The following is a 19,993-nucleotide window of genomic DNA, read 5'->3' as shown; positions in this document are numbered from 1 at the left end:
GAAAGCAAAGGAGCACCGTAGCTCTAGTTTCTTAAGTACCCAAGGGTAACAAGGGTGAAAAGTTCACTCAAGCCATCTCTTATGGCTTTGCCCACGCATGAAAAAACCCCCCGCCAGTATGAAGCAGAATCCCCGTCCTCTGAAGATGTCCTTGATTAAGTGGTCGAATTCTGCAGACGAGAACATAATCTTGGCTGAAGCAAAGGCCAAGTGGCAAAACAAGTCTATCAAACCAGAGGAAGCAGAGACTCCTAATGAAGGAGCTTCCCCGGTTGCATAATACTGGTACCTCCTGTGGATCAATCTAGGAGGAAAAGCAAAGGATGCTTTTCCCTGGTCTCTCTTGGCAGACAGCCAGTCCTCCATTTCTGACTGATTCCTCATTAAGAAAGACGAGGTTGGTGAAGATGGGGCAGCTGGGAGGAAGGAGGGAAAGTTCACCAACAAATACCTCAATAAGGTAGTAAATGCTGAAGGAGCCGCAGATTCTTGTTTGATCTCTTTGTCCAAAGATATCAGAGAGAGGGTGTCATCCTGGACAGCCTTAGGAACAGTAGGAGCTTTCAAAAGGTCGATAATTTGCGCCAACTGACATTTAATTGGAGCCAGAGCAAGTTCATCAGGGTCTGCAGGCAAAGGTAAAGGTCTGAGGGGAGAAGGTGAAGGGGAAAGCAGTCCCTGCGATGATGAAGCCGATAGGCATCCGGGAGTGTTTGCCAAGCATTCAGGAGCTAACTTCAGGTGCTCGGTAGCTGGCGACGGGAGCTCGGAAGGCAACTTGGAACGTCTGGAAGTTGGGCACTTGGAGCAGTGTGTGAGCACTTGTGGACAAAAGTCAAGCGGACAGGTGAGACATTCTTTGGACGGTCCAACGTGGACAGGTGTGGATGCTCATGGACAAAAGTTGGGCAGACAGGTGAGCCGTCCTCCAGGCAGACCCATGTGGACAGTTGTGGACGCCTGCAGGCAGAAGATGAGTGGACAGGGGAGACAGACTCCAGATCTACCAAAGTGGACAGAGGAGGGCGCTAATGGACTGAAGTGGACATGTGAGGGTTCGTTACATAACTGCATGAAGACCTGGGACTGCAAGGAGAATGCGTATACTTCTTAAGAGGCACTGAGCTTCCCATCAGATCCGAACTCTGAGTGCGGATTGCTGGAGAGCGCTTGAGAGGACGGGAAGAGTCCAGGTAACATGAACAGCACTTCCTGTCCGCACCGCCGTCCTCGGAAGAGCTTGAAGACAAGCCATGCACACTCCAGGACAAGCCTTCCTAATGGTTGTCTACCGACACCTGGGCCCATACAACAGGTGTGGTTGAGGGGATGACTACCCATGGGCAAACCCCTCGGCCTCCCTTGGACTTCGTGTCTTCTCCCTGATGTTGGGGACCAGGCCAGTGATCTCTATCTAGGAGAGCTGATGGGACGAGCAGCTGCCTCCTCCACTTGCACTGCACTATCGCTTTGCACTTTCACTGAAGACAGTTTTTGTAAAATCCCTTGAACAGAATTCCCCAATTCAGTCACAGCCCCAAAACAAATTAATTTTCTTATCAATTCTACCGTCAAGAATGGCAATGTATTAGGAGCCAGGCAAGGGAGTCGAAGGATGCACAGCAGGAGGGCCAGAATTAGGAGAGAAAGTAGGAATAGGAGACTAAAGGGGATAACAGGGCTAACCTCTAAGTTAGGCCTAGGTGTAGCCTCTAAACTAAGAGAGCATTTCTCGGCTCCATAAACCGCCTTCCTCTTTCTATCTTTCTCTAATTTGCCTAAATGCGAGTTAAAAACTTCCCATTGGCTACTATCCCACATAGTACTTCAATACAGGTTTTATCTATACTGCAAACTTGCCCCTACAAATTGTGCAGACTGTATGAGAAAGTATGCTTTAAGTAACCTAGCCTTACAGCCTATGCCACTGCAATAGCGAACACTAGAACTACTAGAATCTGACATAATGATGAGAAAAGTTGGTCCAAATTCTAATGAAAGACTAGCTACAGTCTGAGCTAACCAAAACAAGAGTGTGGAAATAACGACTGCAAATCCAATCAAAACTGCTGCAAATGGCAACAATGTTTACACCATGGCGGCAGAAATGAACTGTCAACCGGCTGCCGTGTTGGTCCTATGTTCCCTGTAGAGGGCAGGGTTGTCACCTAGGTAAAACAATTAAGAAGCGCTACCGTGAAATTCAAAAAAAGTTGCTGCACAAGGCAGAATAATTAGCTATGTAATTACTTGGTAAGTTACTTCTATAAAAATGGATGTTTCTGCCATGACTCCTCCTATAATGACTGTTCCTGTTACTGCAGCTATTTCTCCTGCAGTTCCTGCCTTATCAATTCTACCGAAGTCTCTGACTGTGCAAACTCCTCCAAAAAATAACATGTCTCTCACCATGTGCTGCTTCATGTTTGCTTCCTCCAACTTCAGAGATTTTTTTTCAGAAATGAATGAATATTTGTCAAGCTATCACAGTTTCTCTATTCTATATAGACCTTTCCTCCAACAGACTTGGGATCTGAATATTCCCCCACTAAATTAACTAGTCTCATAATTGCCAGTCAATCAGCACTCATAGCTAAGTTGCATGATGTTTATGGATGTATCATTTTAAGTTCACAATTTGTTCATGTACCAGTAAAATCCCAAAATAAACCATAAATGCAGCACCTGATACCATTCTCTGTAGTAAAGACAATGAATTGCTTTTATTTCCATATTTTTCATTTTTTCATACACAAGTAAGTGCAACTTAGTTTACTTTTAACAGGCATTTTACTATTACAAGCGCACCACTTTCAATTCAGGATTTAAACATTTCATTATAAATGCAGCAAGAGAAATACCTGGTTTACCATAAACCAGGTTTATACAGTACATATCAGTATATTTTATTACTTTCTTTTATTTCAAAACAGAAAATTACTGCACATTTATAAAGATAACAAAAACATTTGGAGACCATTTATCATTCAGTGATAATGCTACACACAAATTATCACTTCCCACCCAAATTGTAAACTGGGAATGGCGACGGTAATAAAATTAATATTAGCTAAGTCAATATTTCTGAGGTGAACGAGGCTGTGTAGTTGAGGAAACAGGTACAGCAGATGTGACGAGTGACTTTAATGAGCTTGGGAAGTCTCATTCACTTTTAATCCCAACTTCACTTGTATACTAGGTTATGTTCCTAACAAGCGACTGTTAGTTATCTCTTATTTATGCTTAATGAAATATATACTGTACTACATTTGCAAAAATGGCATTTTATAATATAATATATACTCACCTAGTAATACATAGCTACAGTATCTAATTATCGCTGCAGCTTAAATTTTGAAATTCGCAATAGTGCCTCCATTGTTTTGGTTTGGTGACTAGCCCCACCCACTTTTGGGGAAGAATAGGTACAACACAGCAGAAGAGCTCAATTTGTTGTGTCCTATGTCCATGAGAGGGGAGGAGGGAGGGCTCCCATTCTGTAATTACTTGGTAAGTATATATAAAACTTTATTTTATTATAAAAATGTCATTTTTATATAAGTAACTTAGCAAGTAATTACATAGTTGAATCCCATATTGACAGGAGGCGAGATGCATGGACATATTCTGTTCCCAAAAATTCAACGAGATAAAGAATTTTGAAAAAGATAAAAGATAGCTAGCATTAAAATAAAATGCTCGCTGTAACCTTACCTGGTAAGGGAGCTATTGCAGGTAGATACTGCCTCTGGTTGTGCTCATCTTAACCCATAGTGGTGTGGCAGTATAGCCGTGGAGTGTCCCTACTTCAGTGGGAGTGTAGCGAAGGAGTATTCCGATGGCTACAAAGCATCAGTGGAAATAATGCAGCTCAAGGAGTTATCCAATGGCTAGCAAAACTTTTTGAAAAAGTGCCCTTGCCCTGGGTGCAGTACCATAATGAAAGACAACCATACAACGCTGTCACCTACACCAAATTAGAAACCACTACCCAACCATTAAGAGACTGGCAGGTACTAGAGGTACATAGTGCCCCCAGGCTCCCCATGACTCGACAGCCTATATCAAGGCGAAAAAGGGTGGAATAGCATCATAACTCCTATGCTTCATCTCCTAACACCATGCCAGCTACAGAAAGCTGACCCAGGGTACTGCAGTTCTTGAACAGTCTCCACTTCTCATAAATAATGAATCACAAACACCGATTTACACTTCCAAAAAGTTGATTGAAGAATCGCAGATATGGACATACTTTGTTTAAAAGCCAATGAGGTGGCGACAGCTCTAATTTCATGGGCTTTAACTTTAAAAACAGGTAACAGGTCCTTCCACTTTCTAGAGTGTGACTCCAAAATATGTCTCATAAAAAGAATGACATTGCATTCTTGGAAAGTGGTCTGGAAAGATTCTTTACAGAACACCAGAGGTTACTAGAGGGACCTCTGATCTCCTCAGTCCTATTCAGGTAATACCTAAATGCCCTTACAGGGCAAAGAGATCTCTCCTCTTCTTCTGGTCCAAGAATTTCCCTCAAATTTTTGATGATGAAAGAATGGGGCCAAGGCTTAGGAGGCTCATTCTTGGCCAAAAACCCCAACATAAAAGGGCAGACTGTGTCTCCCTGGGAAAATCTGACTCTCTTATCGATAGCTGACTCTTTTGGCCAAAGCAACAAGAAAGAGAAATTTCCTTGTTAAATCTCTTAAAGAAATCGTGCAAGGGGGCTCAAAGGGAGGCCCCGAAAGCCACTTGTGGACAACATCCAAATTCCAGGTGACCGAGTTTGTCTTGCTTTCTTTAGTAGTCAAAGGACTTAACCAAATTGCTGATGTCCTGATTAGATCCCAGATCTAGGCTTCTGCGTCAAAAAACAGACCCCAACATGGCTCTGTATCCCTTGATGGTCAACGAAGACAAATCTCTGGAAGTCCTTAAAAATAGCAGAAAACCCAAGACCTGCATCACAGAGGTTGGAGTAGAAGGGATGTTATGTCTTCTAAACCAGCTGTGGAAGACTGCGTACTTAGCTTGGTACTCTAGAAGACGACTGGCGTCTACATTTCACAAGAGCCTCTGCAGCTGGTCTTGAAAGCCCCTTCATTCTAACGAGACTGATGACAGTCTGAACCCTGTCAGAGTAAGAGTGGACAGGCCTCGGTGAAATTGTCGGAAATGTGGCTGTTTGAACAGACTTGGTCTCTGTGGCAGGAGTCTGGGAAAGCCCACTAGAAGCCTTAGGAGGTCTGGGAACCACTCCTTTCGAGGCCAGAACAGAGCCACTAGGGTCATTGGAGAATTGTGGTGAGTTAAGAACTTGTTTACACTTCCCTGACCATGCTGAATGGTGGGAAGACATGAAGGTATTCCTTCCCGCCATTCAGCATGGTAAGGGAAGTGTTAAACAAGTTCCCTTCCCACCATTCAGCATGGTCAGGGAAGTGTTAAACAAGTTCTTCAGTGACTCTAGTAGTTCTGTTCTGGCCTTGAAAGGAGTGGTTCCATGTCTGACTATTCTTGAAGCATGGCATCCATCGCCCATGCCAGAGGGTCTGGGGAAGGAGAGCAGAACAACGGGAGGCGATGGTTCCTCGACGTTGCGAACAGATCTATCAAAGGTTTTCCCCACAGTTTCCACAAGTCAGTGCATACTTGTGGATCTAGAGTCCACTCTGTGGGGAGAACCTGTCTGCAACAACACAGCTCGTATGCAAGAACATTCAACTTGCTCTGAATGAATCCTGTCACTAACTCAGTTTGGTTCTTCTTTGCCCATACGAGGAGGATTCTTCGTTGCTTTGCAGAGGTAGAAGGAGCGAGTGCCCCCCTGATTCTTTATGTCAGACAAAGCGGTGGTGTTGTTTGAAGGTGGTGTTGTCTGAATGGACTGCTACTGTCTTGTTGACATTTCTTTTGCAAAAGATTGAAAACCTAGATGTACTGCCATCAATTCTCTCATGTTTATGTGAAGATTCTTCTCTTCTGGAAACCAAATCCTGGAAACTTCCATGCCTTCCAGAAGCAGCCCCAATCCAGATCCGATGTGTCTGAGTACAATGCTAGGCTGGGGCTCAGATGGAGGAGAGACTTCCCTTCTATAAGCCATCTTTCTGAAAGTCACCATTGCAAGTCCTCCTTGATCTCTGGGGTTATAGGAAAGATGAACGAGTCCGGATGTGTCTTCCTGTTCCAACTGGCCTTCAAGAAGAATTGCAGTACCCTCATGTGTAGTCTTCCCAAACTGACAAACTTCTTGATGGATGCAAGGGTTCCTAAGAGAATCATCCAACTGTCGGCCAAGCAGGAAGTGAGAGCGAGGAAACCGCGGACAGTTTGAAGGCACGATTGTACTCTTTTGGGGGACAGAAAAGCCCGAAAACTCAGAGTCAATCATCATCCCCAAATGGAGAATCACTTGAGATGGAGACAGTTGAGACTTCTCGCCGTTGATGAGTAAACCCAGCTCCTGGCCAAGGAGGAGGGTCTTCCATAGGTCCTCCATGCACTTTATCTTCAATGGAGAGCGAAGAAGCCAATCATCTAAGTACTGTGAGACGTTGGTTCCCACAAGGTTGAGCCACTTCACCACAGGGGCGAGAACATGAGTGAATACTTGAGGAGCTGTAGAGAGACCAAAGCACAAAGCTCAAAACTGAAAGACCCTGCCCAGAAACACGAACCTGAGATACTTCTTGGGGCCCAGATGTATGGGGACATGGAAGTATGTGTCCTGCATATCGATGGTCACCATCCAGTTGCCCTGGTAAATGGAAGGCAGGACTGATTAGCTCATTTCCATCATGAATATCGATTTCTGAATGAAGAAATTCAGGGCGCTGACATTAAGGACAGGTTTCCAACCCCCGGATAATTTGGGGACCACAAACAGACAGTTGTAAAACCATTCTGCGCTGACATCTTTGACCACCTCTACAGCTCTTTTCTTGAGAAGAGAAAATACCTCTTCCACAAGGGCCGAAGGCCGAAAACCTCTCTGAGCATACCGAAGAGACTGTCAATGCAATGGGCGTTCACACTAAGGGAGGTTTCTCTCTGAATGGGACTAGCGAAACCCACTGCTCTACACCTCTGGCCACCCATTTCTCCCAGAAATGGAGAAGGCTTGCTCCCACTGGTACACAGAGGACAGGACCTTCACTTATGAGAGGAAGGTTTTGAGGGGGGGGCTTTTTGGCTGGACGAGCAGGGCACATATTAGAGCGAGGTCTGGGCTAGAATCTTGCCCTACTGCCCCGAAAGGGATGTTGCTGGAGGGGAGAGACCATCTTAGCACTAAAAGAGGGTGGCTCCTTGGGGTGTTTGGCTGACTGAGCCAGCAGTTCTTGGGTAGATTTCTTTGAAGATCAGAGGCTATCTCCTGGACTGTGACTTGAGGAAACATATGATGATGATCAAGTGGTGAAAAAAAGAAGCGCAGATTTCTGGGAAGTAGTTACACCTTTAGTGGTGAAAGAACACTAAAGTTCCTCTTCTTTAATACCCCGGTGGAAAACAAGGAAGCCAATTCCAAGGAGCTGTCCCTAATGGCTTTATCTGCACAAGAGAGGACCCCCAGCCAGTCTGCAGACAAGTCCTCTACAAGATCGCCATAGCCTTCTACTTTCTTTGCAAGTGCCAACGGTCCAATCTAAAAAGCTCAGTACCTCAAATATATTTAACTAAATGGTCATGTTCCATGGAAGAGAACATGATCCTGGCCGAAGTGAAGGCCAACCATCCGGACAAATCAATCAGACAAGAGAAGTCCCCTGGGAGCAGGCAGCAACTCCCAGGGAGGGAGCTTTTACAGTAGCATAAGAGTGATACAGTTCATCCTACTTGAAAGCGGGTTGGGTGGGCGGCGCCTATGTATTTTTCCGAATATGCGAACCTCCCTCTGAAGACGACGATATTTACTGGAAGAATGAGTAGGCACTGTCAGGCGACATCTGGCGACCCACTCCTCCCTCCCTGAGAGGAGTAGAAGTTCCCAGTAGCTGCCGGTCAATTATAGTGGATTATTTACCAAATTTTTTGGTCCATATGACTCATGATTGCTGTTATTTAGCCCCTATTTAGTGATTTTTTTTTATAATGAGCCTCAATAAGCTCTTGTCAAGTGAGAAAATAAGTCGGATAATGGCTCTGCATAAGGTGGAAACTGCAACTAAGGATATTGCTGATGTTGTGGGCGTTTAGTGGGCGAACTGTGCAGCGGTGGGTAAAAAAGTTCAAAGGTGGCTCACTAACACTCACAACATCGGCAATAGCCTTAGTTGCAGTTTCCACCTTATGCACAACAATTATATGACTTATTTTCTCACTTGACAAGAGCTTATTGCGGCTCATTATAAGAAAAAAAACACTAAATAGGGCTAAATAACAGCAAACTCACGAGTCCATGTGGATGAAAAAATTTGGTAAATAATCCACTATACAGTAATTAACCGGCAGCTACTGGGAACTTCTAACCCTCTCAGGGAGAGAGGAGTGGGTTGCCAGATGTCGCCTGACAGTGCCCATTCATTCTTCCAGTAATAATATCATCTTCAGAGGGAGGTTCACATATTCAGAAAAATACCTAGGCGCCGCCCACCCAACCTGCCGAGACTGTATATGAAGGTTCATATATCTAACTGAGTATGTCTTTCATGTACCTACAAATACTAGAAGTACTAGTGTCATACGTCATCGGGAAAAAAGTCATAATCCGTGGAAAACAGGTCTAAATAAACCTAAGCTTTCTAGAAATAATGTGAAGGCTACCAAAATAATGAATACTTCACCAAATGGAGAAAGTACAACCATCCGGCGACCAAAATTCAAAACAAAGCTGCTCAAGACAACTGAAGTTCAGTAGTTAACTGGCAGAAACGAATTAAGGTCTTCAGCTTTGTTGTACCTATTCTTCCCCAAAAATGGGAAGGCTTAGTCACCTACACTAAAACAATGGAAGCCAATGGAAGTGCTAGTGCGAATTTCAAAATTTAAGCTGCTGCAATAATTAGAAACTTTAGCTACGTGATTACTTGCTAAGTTACTTATATAAAATTTATCTTTTAACAATTTTCCCTTTTCTAAATACAATACACCTAAACACTAAAAGTTATACTGCATTATTTTCATATTTTCTTTCATATATTTCTCGAAAATTTTGACTAAGCACATATGGAAGCAAACTGAATAGGTCTGAAGTCTGGGTAATCAGCACTTGGTTAACCAAGCCAATCAGGCATTATGGGATATGTGAAATAAGAGGTTCATTTGTTGCACAGCCTATTTATAAACAAGTGTCTAAAAAATAATAAAATTCAATACCTTAACTTTAATTACTAGTCTACCAAAGGTGCAACAACTAAAAATATATACTGAATATAACTTGGAATCCCTTTGACTCATCATGAAATTTTGTCATCAATTTTCTTGGAAAAGTTATGGATACTTTTAATTCTGTCATAACATATAAGCTGTACTGTGCAGTAATTTGTAAATATTTGGAAAACAATTTTGAAACTTTCAGGTCCTGTTTCATGATAAAGAGAACGAACGAAAAGAACATAGGTAAATATTTCATAAAATTTTACAAATTAAATTCTATACTTACCCAGAAAACTTTATATTAACATCAAGGCCAGTTAAGAGTTTATGCAAAATACTAATAGCATCCTCAGTGTTCTGCTCCAGATGACGTCTCATATCAGAAGGAAGAGCATTTCGTGGCTGATCGAACAATGCATTCCCAACAACAAGCACCAACTCACCACCAGTAATTTCAGACCGATCAGAAGGTAGGGTGATCTGGCCCTGTTTTACAACGAGAAAAAATATTTCCTTTGGAAAAGACAAAAAAACATAATTACATTAAGTCTAACACAACTGATTAATTTCTAGTTGGGTGCCACATTCTTCCAACTGCAGACAAACACCTAAATTTACCCCTACATCAAAATTCTCATGTACAATATAACATATTCAAGTTTTTAAACTATCTACAGCAGCCTATATACAACACTCACTAGTCCTTATTTCTTTTTTCAGAAAAGATTCTTTTCACGCCCCAACTGCACCACCATAATGACACTTTTTTCTCTTACACAAGACTTGGCACAACACATTCATAGCAAAACTTCTTAAATCTTGTATGTAGTTCATATAAGATTTTATGTTAGAAAAATTAAAATACATATTCCTAATAAAATTTACACAATACAACTGACATTGAATGGTTTCACTGCTTCACAACTACTATTTGTCCAAGATGGATTTTCTTTTCGATATACAGTATAAGATACACTCAAATTAATTTCCATATAAAAAGGCTCATGGCCACAATGCTCACCTGAACCACCTTGCTGAACTTGCAAGTATCTGATGAAGATTTTGTACTGCATGCGCTTATGTAAAACTTTGGACCCCTATTGTATGCCCAGGCAACCCCCACGAACAATGATGCCATGTTCTGAACAAACTTGAATCTAGGTACATTACATGAGAATGATTGCATATTAATTACACAAGCAGAAGTCATGAAGTTATGACACTCTTAAGAAGAAATTTTCAGGTCTCTCCTACATTTTCCCTCATAGAACTTTGGACCCCTATCATGGAACCATACTGGTAGATGGGCAATGGATTAAACAAACTTGATTTTACACTACAAGGAAGCTTTCTCTCAAGTTTTAACAGTTCTGGCCATGTTATTCCAAAGATTTTAAATTACTCCAACCCATTTTCATTTTCTAAATTCACTCTCACTGAAAGTGAGCATGGCCTCCCAACAAACTTAAATCCCCTTGACGAAAGGAAGCTTTGTGCAAAGTTTGGTTGAAACTGAACAGGTGGTTCTGGAGAAGAAATCCAAATTGTGTAAAGTTTAACCCAGTCACATACACACAAACAGACAGACAACATACAAATCTAGAACAGAAAAGCTCAACTGGGGTATAAAGGATATCCAAAACCACATATTCAACATTCTACATAAAGTTGAATATAGTTAACTATATGAAAAAAGGGGAGGATAATGTTTACCAGTTAAATAATTAGTGAGAAATTCTAGTAATGATTTCAGAAGGCAGACAGGCTTCACTGCTGTACTGCATATGTCACGCTTTAAAAACAATGGACCGTAAATATAAAGAACATACATCTTATGATGCAAAGCAAACAAGATTTTTCATTTGCCATGTATTACAAGGGGAGGCCTAATTCACTGTATTTTGTGCATTATAACCAACTAAATTTCCTGCTCAAAGGGGAGTCATTTACTATGGAATTCAGCATTAATAATTTTCTAACACAATCTGTAAGTTTTTAGTCTTTTAGCTAGTGGGCAGCCCGTTCACTTTTTTGGAGAGGAAGGGGAAGCCCACAAACTTTTGGTATTATCTATCCTCACCTAACCATTTTAAGAGAAATGGTTGTACAGGCCTCCCACTCAAAAGCAAAAATCATGAATAAAAGTGATGGCCTCACAAACCAAATTTTCTGAACTTTTTAAAACAGCAAAAACATAAAAAAGAACTACTAAGGCTGTTTGTATCTTGACTTGTTATTACAGAAAAACAAATATTGCATCAATTCTAAACTATCACTATCAATGTTCTAAACCACCAGTCATATCACAAGCAAAGAATATTACAACAAAATCCCCCGAATTCTACCATGTGGAATGCAAAACAAGATAGGTCTAGAATCACTTAAAAAAATCAAGAATATTCTGTGGTCATGTACTTAAAATAAACTATGAAAGAGATCAAGAATATAGCCTCCCATTCTGAGTCTTTACATTTCCATTTTACATGGGAGTCTTATTGTTTACTAGATCAAGAGGTAACGCTAAATCAACTTGTACAGTCATGCTTAGAAGCGATGATACATGACTGCATAGGATTTTTTTCAAATTTCACTAACTGGCAACTAACATTTTGCATTTTTATCCTTTATTTCAATGCGAAAACAGTACTGTTTTACAAAACGCCATAATATGTTTCATGAGAGTAAAATCTATCATATAGCCTATATCAACACTAGAAAAATATGTGTAGCCAAATTTCAGAAATACAGGGACAAAACATTTCCAAAACATTCGTTCACTCAGCCCCGATGCGTTCAACTAAAAATGCCTTCATCAAGCCTAGGTTCCAATGTTAATTCATAATACTGGCAATAACTGCAACCATACAATTTTAAACAGTCCACTCTGATGATTTTTATGCCTCAAGGCTGAAAAAAAGATACAGAAATAAATACGAAATTATTGCCGTAGTTAAAACGCATCCCCCAATATTATTATTCTTAATTTGTTATAGAAATATATTTGTATTTTCATAAAAGATAAATTTATCTGTTATATTTCTTAACACTTAAAAAAACAATGGTTTACTAGCAAATATTTGCCTTTGCAATTACACTTTTTTTTTTAACACCAAGGTTTTGTTCCTGGGTCTAGGTGTTTTAGTTTTCTTTACTTGCCAAAAAACACATTACTCTGAACATTCACACCTCTATATACTAACAATTTGTGGCAGGAAAGCACATGAAGTTATCTACATATTCTCGCACTTCAGGTTTACCTGAATCAGTTATAAACCAAAATTAAGCAGGGATTTTGATAAAATAATATTCTTCAATAATTTAAAAACCTGTTGCATACGCCTTGACATTATTACTAATGACTTTAAACCAATAACTGTCTTTTGGATATTATTTCAAATATCATCATCTTTTATTATTCAAAGAACAGATAGTCTCTAAAAATAAATCCTTTAGTAAACTAGAATGCATCCTGGAAGCCTTAGATTTTTTTATGAGGCCAATAGTCATTACTGCAACATATGGGCAGTTTGAACACAGGCTGCAACTCTAAGTTTCTAAGAAAGTTATTTGTAATTCATTTTTCTATATCATAAATTTTGTTATGACTGTTGAGCCTATTAGGTCTATTGTTATATATGCTGTAGAGGTAGTTACAATGACCACTTCCTGTAGCAAGTTCCACGAGTTGGTTTTGGCAGCACTACCAACCTTGCCACACTATGCTTTGAGCTAAGCAGCACAAAAACAGTACGTACGAGTACAGTGAACCCCCCATATTCGCGGGGGATGCGTCCCACATCCCCCCGCAAATAGCTAAAGTCCGCGAATACTTAAAACCCCTCTAAAAACACTTAGAACTGCCCATTTTGATAGTTTAAACACAGAAAAACCCTGTAAAAATGCATGTACCCGAGTATTTTAATAGTTTTATCACAAAAAGTACTGTACATTTATTCATGAAAATTATATGAAAATACAGTAACTAGTGAATATTTCTCAGTGAAAAATACCGCGAATGGGTGAATTTTCCACGAATAATGGCTAGATATGTTCCAGAGAAACCCGCGAATGCGTGAGTCCGCGAATCATGAGAACGCGAATACGGGGGGTTTACTGTATATTCAATTCATTTCACATTAATTACAAATGATACCAGGGAATAAAAGATATACTTATTAATCCATAGGTAAAATAATGTTAGCTATGAATTCCTATACTTAACATACATGTCGTTGTGAAAAGAAAAATTTAATACTTCTTGGCAATCACACAACATTTTCTGTTGCATATGAGGTTTTCGACAATATAAAAAGAATCATGTTGCATGACATGTGAGCATTCTGTAAAAGTCTGGACTTATTCACTGCCAGAATTTTCTTGGACCTAGTTAACATGATTTAAAAGGGCATGGTACCTAACTGAAAACTGACTAGAAGCATCTACATTTACAATACTAAAACAAAGATATTAAAATCAGCTATTCAGCAACCTCAGAGAGCAATGGAAGGCTGGAGACTGGCCTGCAGGTATCAAACTTAACACCTTGAACACTCTCTGGGGCAGAAAAGTACTGCATCATTTCCATTCATTTGGATAACATTTGGATAATATAAGAGGGTCAAAAACTTATAGCTGTGAAAAACTCCAGAAAAAGTTAAGTATACCTTAGTTTTACCAGACCACTGAGCTGATTAACAGCTTTCCTAGGGCTGGCCCGAAGGATTAGACTTATTTTACGTGGCTAAGAACCAACTGGTTACTTAGCAACGGGGCCTACAGCTTATTGTGGAATCCGAACCACATTATAGCGTGAAATGAATTTCTATAACCAGAAATAAATTCCTATAATTCTTCATCAGCCGGCCGGAGACTTCGAACTTGGGCCTAGCAAGTGCTAGCCCACAACTCTACCGACTCACCCAACGAGGAACTTGAAAAGCTCCAGAACAACAGCCAATTCCATATGGTGTTACTGTACAGTAGTACCCACATTCTGTCTACTTTGATGCACTGTTACTATATTATAGAAATGTTCATCATAGTTTATTTTTTAAATACTTATCTCTATGTTATGACAGCTGTATCTCCCGCATCAGGGGGGAGGACGATGGAGTGTGCAAAGTAAAAAATTAATAGGATAGCTTAGTTTGAACTGTCTACTGACCCACCCCTTTCAGTAGGTGGGTTGAGTGTCTATAGTCTTGGTGATGCATAATGGAGAGGTAAGTATTTAAAAAATAAATTTTATTATAAAAATTCTTATTTTTAAAATAAATTACGATAGGTTATTCCCATATTGAGCAAAGGTGGTGGGAAAGATGCGAGGAGAAACTTAATAACCCCAAAGAAAACTATAAAATTCCACCAAGAATAAGATGCTGTGCCAGACCTCGGTGGTGAAAAGGCAGCCAAGAACACCTATAAGATGCTCGACAATACTTCAAATCCTGCCTCAGAGACTGGAAACCAGCCCAAGGTGTCCGTGATGTCGAACTCATTTGAAGAAAATGCCTAGAATGCTCAAGAGTAGCCCAAGTCGACAAAGAAGGGGACCAAGACTGGAAGCAAAACATCTGAGGAGAGCAGGAACTATGAGGCATCTGCGCCTTACACATCGCCTATAGAAGCTCCTACTTCCCCGATCTGGGCGAGAAACTAGCACCGTCTTACAAAGCATCAAAAGCTGATGAGAACGTCTGAGAAAGGAAGATAATGTGGAGAAAAAATGCGTTCACACACCTGATTGCGACTACTCGAATGAAACTCCCTCATGTCAGACAAAAAACATGAAGATGAAACAGCATAGTCAGATTGCCTGGGAGACCAAGAAGAAGAATGTGAGCGTCTGGCGCCAGGCGAAAGCCTAGCACTAAGGAAGAGTTTGGCATCAGGCAAGCACCTGCTGTCAAGCATGTGTCCGATGGCAGGCGGGTGCCTACTGGCAGGCAAGTGCCTGCTGTCCAGCGAGCATTCAATGTCAGCAGAACACCTCCCAGAGAATACCGAATCCTCTTGCAGGGAAAGACTACAGGAAGATCCCAGATAGGGATCAATAGGAGTACGCATCCTCCAGCAAGGCCTAAGGGATACAGAATCATATACTGAGTAAGTGTGCTGATCCTTACCTAGCACATTTACCTCCTGCTTGGTTCCTGGTTCCCAAGTGCTCACTCCATAAACACTGTTGCAGGCACACTACTCTGTTCATGTTAAGTGCAGAGCTATTTAACTTGAAACAGTTTCACTTTATAGCTATTCTCTTTCATATTGTTATTACATTATTTAAACTGACACTGACTTCCCTTGTTATTTACAATTTTAATTGTCTTTAGCTTTACTTTATTTAATATTTCATTAGTCTTTTATTTTAATCCTTGAACATCACCCTTTTCTACAGCAAGAACCCCAAGTTAGAGATGTTACTAATTTTTACCAAACTTCGCTTGATTTTGCCATGCTTATCTTTCGGTGACCGAGTACCAACTTGTAAGTGACGCACCAGGTTGGCCATGGGAAGAAGACAACGGGCACAAACCCATTCCACTCCCGGCCATACCCCGCTTCCCTTTACCTCCAACAATAGTAGGGGCATCACATGGCGTGGCTAAGGCATGGCTGACAGGGAGGGAGGGCTTTAGCACTTCCTCTGTCACAAGTGGGAACCCTCCCCCTCAAAAAAAGGGCAACTCAATTGGGCCGGTAAACCAGCATGTGTCGAGGAGGTTACCTCCATAAACTTCTCAAACGTAGCCCTAAGACTAGCTACATCGGGGAGCTTTGAGAGAACAAGAAAATTTTGAAGGAGAAGCATTACTATGAAAACAGGGAGAGCAGGAAGAGCTGCTATTTGAAAGGCTCTGAAAAGATGAGTAACTCTTACTCCTAACCTTACTTCCTGTCCTAGAGTTAGAAGAACCTTTCTTTTGTAGTTTCCTATTCTTACCTGCTTCTCAAATACGATTATACTTTACATAAATGTTCATTATTTCATCTGACCAATCAATACACTGATCAGAGCGATCGTTAACACGTTGGTTGTGACCATCATAAACTGAACAGAAGCCAGGTACTGCACCCTCTTACCTTTCATACCCTTATGAATTGTCTTTCCCCCTCTTTGGATGACATTCTATACAGCATAATGACAAAAAATAAAACAAGAAAAACCATATCAAATCCAGATAACGATCTAATCATCAATGAAATTACATAAACACTCTCAAATGCATCCTTGCAGGTCAACCACAGAGAAAAAACTGAGTGGAAAACTATAAGACACTCAAACCACCCGTAAGGGATGGGACAATGCTTGGTCCAAACTAGACTATCATATTAACTTTTTATTTTTCACACCCTATCATACGCCCACCTGATGCAGGAAATACAGCTATCATAATAGAGAGGTAAGATTCATTTCAAAAATATATTGTAAAAGACCTAAAGGTCATTAATGTGTAACAGGGATATGGAAAAAGTCACTGCACTTGCGCACAATGTCCTTAAGGCCAAACATATAGTCCTATGAACAGTGCCCATGCCAACTTTCCATCTTCGTAAGCCCTGAAAGAGCATGGCAATGTCTACTGAATATTTAGCAGATAGACTTAAGCAGCAATCACAAACCTCCCATCCCTAGCCAATAGGGACAGTAATGTCAGTGGAAATATACCAAGGTTTTTAAGAGGAAAGCTAGAAATGTAATTTTCTTATTAAACATACCAGTAGCCAACCCCGTTGGAGTCAAGTATTTCAACTCTGTGATCTGATTAAACCACTTAATAATTATAAACAACAATATGCTCCAGTTCCTTCTAACTAAATAGCAATTTAATTATAATATTCAAGCCAAGAGTAAACAAAAATTGCATGGCACATAACAGTCAACCTACAGTCATGCAAAAATTATATTTTTATGATGAAATAAGGTTTTATACATATTTACCAAGTAATTACATAGTTATTTTACATGACAGTCTAACAAATTTCAAATTTTTGCAGTGGCACTACCATCATTTGTGTAGGTGACAAGGCCCCGTCCACATTCAAGACTGACAGGTACAACTCAGCAGAGTTTCAATTCATTTGATGCCCATGTCCATTTGAGGGGAGGAGGGCGGGCTCCAATTATGTAATTACTTGGTAAGTATATATAAAACCTTATTTTATCATAAAAATATTTTTATATAAGTGACTTACCAAGTAATTACATAGCTGATTCCACATTGAAAGGAGGTGGGATACATGGACATATTCTACTCCAAACATTAATAAAAGTAATGACTGAAATAGAAAGGTTGCTTGCATTGGTACAACGCTTGTTGTTCCTTACCTGGTAAGGGAGCTACTGCAGGTGGATGCTGACTCTAGTCAGTGCTCATCTTAACCTGTAGAGGGCATGGCAGAATGGCCAAGAATCGCCCCTACTTCAGTGGGTACTTTGCAGCCATGGAGGTTCACCGATGATTGACAAAGATAAAGAGGATGTCCTTGCCCTAGGCAAAACTAGAATAAAAACCACCACTGCAACCACTAAAAACTGGAGGGTACTCCAGGTACAATGTACCCCCAGGGTGTCCCATAACTCAACACCTTACATCAAGGTGAGAGGAAAGCAGAGGGGCAGAAGGCCCCCGATGCTTCCTTTCCCAACACCAGGCCAGCCACTGATAAAGGACCCCAAGTACAACAATTTTCAAACACAATTTCTACATCTTTAAGATAATGCAAAACAAAAACTGACCTACACTTCCAAAATGTTGATTGCAGAATGTTCTCGACAGACATGTTACTTGAAAAGCCAAAAGTCACAATGGCCCAAACATCATGAGCTTTGACCTTAAGGGTAGGTCAGGTGTCTTATTGAACTTGAGAATGAGCTTCTGTAATCAAGTTTCTCAAGAAATAGGAAAGAGCATTCTTTGACAGAGGACGTGAAGGGTTCCTCACAGAGCACTAAAGATTGTCTGAAGGTCCTATGATCTTTTCTGTCCTTTGAAGGTAGTACTCCAAGGCTTTCACAGGACAAAGAAGTCTTTCTTCTTCCTCTGGACCGAAGATGTCTGTCAAGTTCTTAATAAACCTTAAACGCCGAGCCTCTATTTACGAAAGTGTCTGTCGTATGCCGGCGGGGTTTGGGAGTTAGCGCCGAAGCGGAAAGAAAGTTTTTTCAAAAAATCACAGCACACTTAGTTTTGAAGATTAAAAGTTCATTTTTGGCTATTTTTTTCTCATTGCCTGAAGTTTAGTATGCAACCATCAGAAATGAAAAAAAATATCATTACCATAAAAAATAATGGAATATATGACAGCACGAAAAAAAATTTCATATATAATTGTATACAAATCCCGCTGAGCAAAATGGTTAAAACTAATGAGCTATTTTTTTTTTCGTTGTATTGTACACTAAATTGCGATGATTTTGGTATATAACAAATTTTTGTAAAACGATCAAAGCAACACAGAGAAAATATTATCACAAAATGATGCATGAATTAAGTAACATCATGGACGTAAAAAGGTTTTTCAAAAATTCACCATAAATCGAAATATTGTGCTAGAGACTTTCCATTTGTTGCAAAATGAAGGTAAATGATTGAATATTACTAAAATGTAAGAGTTCTAGCTTACAATTGCATTTTTCGACCATTTCGGTCGAGTCAAAGTTGACCGAAGGTTGAAATTTCGGCACTTATCGTGATCTATATGAAAATATTTCAAAACTGATAAAAGCTACAACCATGAGTTATTTTTTGTTGTATTATACATGAAATTGCGCACATTTTCTTATATAAAACTTTATGTAATGGCTAATATAAAACAGTGCAAAAATTACGACAAAGTGACTACAGAAATTCTGAGATTTTCAGCAGAGTTAGTGCGCACAGAGGTACGGAAAAAGTTTTTTCAAAAATTCACCATAAATCAAAATATTGTGCTAGAGACTTCTCGTTTGTTGCAAAATGAAGGTAAATGATTGAATATTACTAAAATGTAAGAGTTTTAGCTTACAACTGCATTTTTCGACCATTTTGGTCAAGTCAAAGTTGACCTTCACGAAGGTTGAAATTTTGGCACTTACCGTGATTTATATGAAAATATTTCAAAACTGATAAAAGCTACAACCATGAATTATTTTTGTTGTATTCTACATGAAATTGCACACATTTTCTCATATAAAATGTTATGTAACGGCTAATATAAAACGGCGCAAAAATTACGACAAAGTGACTAAAGAATTTCTGAGATTTTCAGCAGAGTTAGCGTGAGCGGACGTAAGGAAAAAGTTTTTTCAAAAATTGACCATAAATCGAAATATTGTGCTCGAGACTTCTCATTTGTTGCAAAATGAAGGTAAATGATTGAGTATTACTAGAATGTAAGAGTTTTAGCTTACAATTGCATTTTTCGACCATTTCGGTCGAGTCAAAGTTGACCAAAGGTTGAAATTTTGGCACTTATCGTGATTTATATGAAAATATGTCAAAATTGATAAAAGCTACAACCATGAGTTATTTTTTGTTGTATTCTACATGAAATTGCACACATTTTTATATATAAAACTTTATGTAACAGCTACTATAAAACTGTGCAAAAATTACGACAAAGTGACTAAAGAATTTCTGAGATTGTAAGAGCCTGACGCCGTCTCTTCCAAACACGTGTGTGTTCGTGTGTTCGT

General features: G+C 39.9%; 1 protein-coding gene across 4 annotated transcripts in view; it reads right to left on the bottom strand.

Annotated features, from left to right (window-relative positions):
* Positions 1-19,993, bottom strand: part of LOC136832782 (ubiquitin carboxyl-terminal hydrolase MINDY-1-like) — a 127,975-nt gene that overhangs the window by 81,414 nt on the left and 26,568 nt on the right. For all 4 annotated transcript variants that reach the window (XM_067094339.1, XM_067094332.1, XM_067094356.1 and 1 more), the window contains exon 3: positions 9,602-9,801. In XM_067094339.1, the coding sequence (XP_066950440.1) occupies positions 9,602-9,801 (200 nt within the window). The remainder of the gene's footprint in view (positions 1-9,601; positions 9,802-19,993) is intronic.

Source organism: Macrobrachium rosenbergii, chromosome 4 (genome assembly GCF_040412425.1).
Source record: "Macrobrachium rosenbergii isolate ZJJX-2024 chromosome 4, ASM4041242v1, whole genome shotgun sequence".
Taxonomy (NCBI): domain Eukaryota; kingdom Metazoa; phylum Arthropoda; class Malacostraca; order Decapoda; family Palaemonidae; genus Macrobrachium; species Macrobrachium rosenbergii.
The sequence above is the reverse complement of the archived record's forward strand: the minus strand, read 5'-3'. Positions and strand labels throughout refer to the sequence as shown.